Below are 6,528 nucleotides of genomic sequence, written 5' to 3'. Positions count from 1 at the left end.
TCTGATTGTCTTACAAGAAACACTGAGAGTCTCTTCTGTCTCTGCTGTCTTGGTGTCTTTTCCTTGGTTCACAGGATATCTGGCAGAGCAGCTGATCTTCTTTCCATCATGTGTGTCTGACAGAGTGATGTTCTGCTGGATTTTAGTTGTAAAGCTTCCATCTGTGTTTTGCTCTATTTTTTTGTGAGAGTCTTGTTGGAGATTCCAGGTGAGTTGAGGAGGGGAGTGTGGACAGGGAGTGAGAGCTGAGCAGGTTATAGTGACAGACTCCTTCTCCTTCAGATCACCTGGGATTGTAATATTGGGCCTCCAAGGAGAATCTGTGGTTTCACATCACAGACATATTTGTAAATCAATAATTGAGAAATACAGCAAATACAGACAGAGCTCAGTGTAGGTGTTTGAAAGTCCTCATACATGTTTCTACTGTACAATTGAAAACAAATGTAAAATGTATTCAGATTATATTATTTGCAGAAAGTAGCAGACATGTTTGAGCTCTGGATTAGTGTTGTGATAATACAGGAAATACAGTCAAGACACAGAGAGTAATGTGGGACTTTTGCTGCATTCAAGGAATATATTTTATTTAATTTTTTTTTACAATATGTTTATGTCATCTATCCTCTAAATATTGTTAATTACTTATTTACTTTTTTGCAGTTTCATGTCTTTTAGGGTTTATTTTTCTCTTTCTGTTTCTTGCAGTTTTGATGGAGTCTTGGTATTTGCATAATACAGACTATAGTCCATATGTCTATGTATGTTAACATTGTGCAGTCAGGTTGTGTTTCGTATGTGTTTATAAACTTTACTAAACAACATTTATGCTGAAATGAAAACCTTTTTATTTTTGACTAAATCCTTTTATTGTCCACAATAAAGAACACAAAGAATCATCTAAATACAAAACAATTACAGAAACATATTTTTGTTATATTGGACTTTGTTGTGTTGGATTTGTTTTTTGTTGTTTAAAACAAGGCTGCATTTAACTTTATATTTTTGTTTCAATAAAAATTGCATCTAGTGATGAAAAGAAATGTATCTTACCTTTAATTTTTATTTTAAGAGGATCACAAGCAGCTGTTGCTCTGAACGGCCAGTTCATAATTCTGAAGTAGTATGTGTTTGTATAAGTTGTGGTTAAGTTGGAAAACAGAGTGGTGCAGTTTTTCTCCTTCAGGTTTCCTGTAATCTTCATTGGATAGATGTTAACTGTCCCACTGCTGTTGAAGATCTCATTGTTTGGAAATTTATTAACATTGGAGTGATTTTTAATCCACACTCCAAAGACAGCTCTTCTGATGTCAAACTTTACTGGTCCAGCAGCACTAAAGTTACATGGGATTTGTAAACATGATCCACTCAGAGCTTCCATCTCTGTTGGTGCAGTGATGAAGAGGTCTGAATACTCAGGACAAGCAGTCGAAGGCTCTGGAAAAAACAAACAAACAGAGTATATCATTAAAATGTTGAAATCTCTCAATTTTTTTCTCCTGTCCTCTCAACATCTTTAATATAAAGTTAACTGAATGTAAATGACTGAAACGAGTCGACTCACTTGGAATAAAGAGGAGACTCAGTAACATGATGCCTGTCATGATGTTCACAGACTGGACTGTCACAAAACTCATCACCTGGAAAAATATGAAAAAATACATGAATCCAGTGATGAATAAGGAACATGTAAATTCTTTTAAAAAGTAATTTGTTTTTAAAAATAGAAACACAATATCACAGTCTGATATAAACAAACAAAACTGCAAATGTGTTTTCTTACCAAATGATCAGACTGCTTCAGCAGAGAGACGACAAAATAAAAGTCAACGTGTGATTTCAGCAGAAGCAAAGTGAGTGAAACACTTCTCTGTTTGGATGTTGTAATGTCAAAGCAAACAGACGTCTGATGTTCCCATCATGCACTCCAGTTTTTCAGATGCTGTACTCCTCATCTGTCTGCCCTTAGATGTTCTGATTTTAACTGTGTTTGTGATTAATTTATAGTTTACCTGAGTTTATCAATATCTCATGTAGACACAGGATTAAAACCATAGATGCGTGAAGTAAATAACACTGATCACTGATTTCACAGTGCAATGTGCTGCTGGGTCCTTGCATCCATGTGTGTGTTACTTTGACATAAATCAATTTTAGATGCTTAAGAGAAAACAATCTTAAAGCAAACATCACACAAAAAGAAGTAATAAAGAGGCCAAATGAAGAAATTGTGTTGCAGAAAGCTGTGTGTCTACAGCTTTGTACACACACAGGTTGTAGAAACCTGTTGACCAATTTCCTCAGTGTAGAAAATATTTCTTCCTTTGCTTTGTGCTTCAGTCGAGACATTCAACCAAATGCAGATACTGGAATTTATTTAACTTTCATCATGTCTCGAGTGGCTCTTTCAGTGCCACAATTAGACACTAAACATGAGAAACTACACGCTAACAGTAAGTGCACAACACACAGACAGAAAGTATGAAGGTTAACGTCCATATGTTAACACTGAAAGGCTCAAAGGGCCCACTGGAACCCTAAGTTATTTTTCCTTAACCTTGTGTGTGTATTTTCTTCCTTCCCACTCCTCATAAGTGTTCTGGTACCCCAACATCTGACACAGACACTCATATTTTTGAGTTCGGTAGTCTTGTGTAGCATTGATTGTTTAAGCTGGGGACTGTTACTGGAGGCTTGCCCCGATTGGGAAGCTGCTGGCTAACACAAGCCAGGGCACTCTGATCATGAAGCATCCCCACCAGGATTATTTGTCTGTAACACTGTGGCTCCTCTGAAGTATCACACTTTAGGCCATTACTATTTTACTTTCCTATGTGCACCATGGTTTAATCATGAAAGCATTGTACATCCTCAGAGGGTAATTCTACAAGCACTAATAATAACATTAACCTCCTAAGACTCGAACTCTTCCACAGCATGCATTTTTAATTTCTCTTTGATATTTGGGCATATTGGGACCCGATGAATGTAAAAACAAAGAATTACCTGATTTTTGGGTTTTTTTTTTACCTGATTTTTGTTTCTAAGAAAAATGAGAGCAACATATGAGGATATTAGTTTAAAATTTCGATAGAACAGTAGCAGTATAATGTCCTCGTAAGTGGATATCAGGCTCTTCAATGCAGCACTGAACTCAATACATAATATTTAGGAAGGCAACCTGCTACTGCAGTCCAAATTTGGAAGTTGGCTTATGTTTGATAATCAAAGTAGGAAATACTAATGAAAATCTTTCAGCTTTGAGATGAGATCATAGAAGATCGTTCATTCTAGTAAATGTCCCTGGTCATGTGTGTGGAGCAGCAACATGTGATATCTATCTCTCCTCTCTTCAACTGCTGTACAAGCACTTCTTTTTCTACAGCACAGACGAGTGTGCTGCTGGTTGTTTTGAGAACTGTTCATCGAAAGTGTTTGAGCACTGACTCAAGAAACAAGCTGCGAGGTTTGTTTTCTTTTTCTCTCATGTTTAGATTATTTTTCTAAATGCATGGCTAAAGACAAAGGGTTCAGCTGCTAAGCAGTCACATAGATGTGGTTAGTACCTGACAGTTAGATTTGATAGGCTAAACTGTTGCAGGAGGAATCTCGGTTGAGAGTGATACTGAGGTTGAGCTTAATTTATTTCTTCTTCTGCTCATGATATTATTTTCTGACAAACTCAACCTGCTTTGTTTCACCATCATTTTTAACTTCATCTATATTAAAAGCAGCAAGCAAAACATACATTTCTGCCCTCATTACAAAGCACAGCTGTTTACTGAGTGAACACAAAATATCACTCAAAATATTTCCACTCAAAGGTTACTTGACAATTAGAACCAGAAGACAAATTGCTGTTTGACTATTTGGTGTTTCCTTAACACATTTAAACAAAAGACAAGAGACATTAATACATTTATTCAAAATTAAATTAAATTTTAGCTGACACACTAATTTTCAGTTATGACCAATAATATTGGAAGAAATCCTCTGCTGTTAAATATTCCTTGAATGAAATCAAGAAATTATCATTTTAATTAGAATGTACTAAAAGTGTTCAAATGAAAAAAACCTTTCTGCAGTAAATAAAGTGCTATTTTAAGGCACATTGTCCTTACTGGACGTGTTATGGTGTGACTCTGCTCTTCTATCAGTTTTCTGTCTCTGGTTTGTTGGAGTGTTTTGATGAACCATCTGACAGAAATGAAAAAAAAAAAACTTCCTTTTTGACTTATTGTAGACAAGTTAATCTGTAGATTTGTCCTTTGTTCACAATTCAAAGACATGCTCACAAGCATTAAGACTACTAGTGTCTTGGGTATATGAAGGACACCAAATAATATCTCATAATAATATGTTCACCTGTAATGCAACAAAGGTCAAAGAAGTTTGAGCCTAAAACTTCCTAAAGCATAAACATTTAGACAAAACACTGTCTCCATTACCTTGCAAGGCATACTACCAAGAAAAGAGGTAAATGATGAAAAGATTGAACTCAGTAAAATAATTATTACTAACTTTACCTTTAACAGTCGCATCAATCTCTACTGATGACCCTGATCATTAGTGGTCACACAATAATGTTACATTGAAGCTGTAAATCTCTCCTTCAGATACTTTCACAGCTCCATCTTCTTGAACCAGGTGAAGTTGCTGACACCAAATCAAATTTCAGCCATCATCTCTTACATATTAACATACTGTATAACATAATGTAGTCCATAATCACTTTGTATGATTGAGATCAGGACTCTGGGTGAGCTATTTATGTTGAGTGCAGTGATGCTGGAACAGGAAGACATGTTCTACTAGAAGGACGTCCTGAAGTAGACTCAGGAAACACAGATTCACATAATGAGAAAAGGCTTCTTACAGACAACTGTACAAGAGTTCAGTAGAGACACATATTACTTGTAGAAACACACAACAAAGAATCAGCTCTTCTGCGCCACTCTGTGATGATTCAACAGCACATGAATAAATATTAATAATTCGAATTTAAGTCATTTCCCCTTCCCATCAGCCTCAGGGTAACCTTCATTTCCTCTACTCCGTATTCCTCTCTGTCACATACTCTTGCTCACTGTCTGCTACACAGACACACGCTCTACAAAAAATGAAGTGGTTTAGTAATACATGAAGATGCTAATGAGAGTGTATCACTGTGGTATTTTAAAAATGCTATTTCATCAGCCTGAAACACACTGGCTTCCTCAAAATGCTTTCCTTACTGCTTGACAGCCACTGGTAAAACATACAATTAATCTAAGGCTTAACATTAGTAGTGCTTTTACTTACCTTAGTCCCCTTCCAGTAAAATATGTTGGTGGTAGTCTGATGGTATCGGAACTCTGCCGTCTACTAAAAAATGCTGAATGACAATGTTCAGCCATTTGTTTGAGAGCTCAAGCTAAAGCGCACTTAGGTTCAGCAGCAGGAACAGGATCCAAAACACATCAGTACGTCCACCTCCGAATGGCTTAAGTAAAACAAAATGCTGACTTCGGATCAGCCTAGTCAAAGTCTTAACCTGTACCTGAATCAGATGCTGTGGCATGACTATATAAAACAGTTCATATTGAAAACCCTCCAATGTTGCTGAATTACAGCAATTCTCCAAAGATGTGTGGGCCAAAATTCCTCAACATAGGTGTAAAAAACTCATTGCCAGTCATCGCAAATGCCTGATTGCAGTTGTTGCTGCTAAGAGTGCCCCGACCAGTTATTAAGTTTAGGGGGCAATCACCTATTCACACACAGCCATGTAGGTTTGGATTTTTTCCCCTTAATCATAAACATCTACATTTAGTATGGAAGAGGGTTAGGGTCCCTGGAAGAAAAAACAAGAAAAAGTGGGCACGTCTTTTTTTTTCAGAATTCTGGAAAAAAAAAGAGAAGATCTGAAACATGTAAGTGTGACAAAAATACAAAAAAAAACCCAAACAGGAATTCAGGAAGTAACACGTTTTCACACCATAGAGAGTCTAACGGTGTCATCTTTGGTGACATCTGGTGGTCAAAATTATGAAGAGCAGCTTAATCCTAAAAACTTGAACTGGACTGCTTCATGATGATGACCTGGGGCCCGTTCTTCGTACGTCGCTCACTACATCCAAGATCAAATGACACATCCAAGATCAAATCATCGCGCTAACCGTGAGCTCGCTAATCCGGTTCCCCGAACCCACCTGTTGTTGACGATTAGTACAGCTGGACGCAGTAATGTGACATCACTGGGTGTCGTAAAAGGGGCTACGCATCGATAGTAGAAACATTGATCGGCAACCCGCTGATTGGTCGGCGAAAATGTCGAAGGGGCGTGCTCGGTATTTTCCGGCAGCAGAGCAAGAACTCATGAGTGAGGGATTTCAGGAGTTTCAGAGTTTAATTAAAACGCAAGGGAACACTGCAAAGGCTGCAAAAGCAAGGAGAGAGGGCTGGCAGAAAGTTGCTGACAAATCAAACTCGTAAGTAATTTAATAATAACAATAATAATGGAGTGGGTTTATATAGCGCTTTTCAAGG

The 6,528-nt window shown here is 37.2% G+C and overlaps 1 protein-coding gene across 1 annotated transcript in view; it reads right to left on the bottom strand.

Annotated features, from left to right (window-relative positions):
- The window catches only part of LOC102297715 (B-cell receptor CD22), a 3,803-nt gene extending 1,930 nt beyond the window's left edge, over nucleotides 1-1,873 (bottom strand). The window contains exons 1-4 of the mRNA XM_042216964.1: nucleotides 1,784-1,873; nucleotides 1,565-1,640; nucleotides 1,054-1,437; nucleotides 5-320 (exon numbers count right to left, since the gene is read on the bottom strand). Coding sequence (XP_042072898.1) covers nucleotides 5-320; nucleotides 1,054-1,437; nucleotides 1,565-1,637 — 773 coding nt within the window. The 5' untranslated portion in view covers nucleotides 1,638-1,640; nucleotides 1,784-1,873. The remainder of the gene's footprint in view (nucleotides 1-4; nucleotides 321-1,053; nucleotides 1,438-1,564; nucleotides 1,641-1,783) is intronic.
- Nucleotides 1,874-6,528: the final 4,655 nt, after the last annotated feature.

The sequence above is a fragment of the Haplochromis burtoni genome, unplaced genomic scaffold (assembly GCF_018398535.1).
Source record: "Haplochromis burtoni strain Fernald_Lab_line unplaced genomic scaffold, NCSU_Asbu1 Contig_1412, whole genome shotgun sequence".
Lineage (NCBI taxonomy): Eukaryota > Metazoa > Chordata > Actinopteri > Cichliformes > Cichlidae > Haplochromis > Haplochromis burtoni.
Note: the sequence above shows the minus strand (reverse complement) of the source record. Positions and strands in the feature narration are given on the sequence as shown.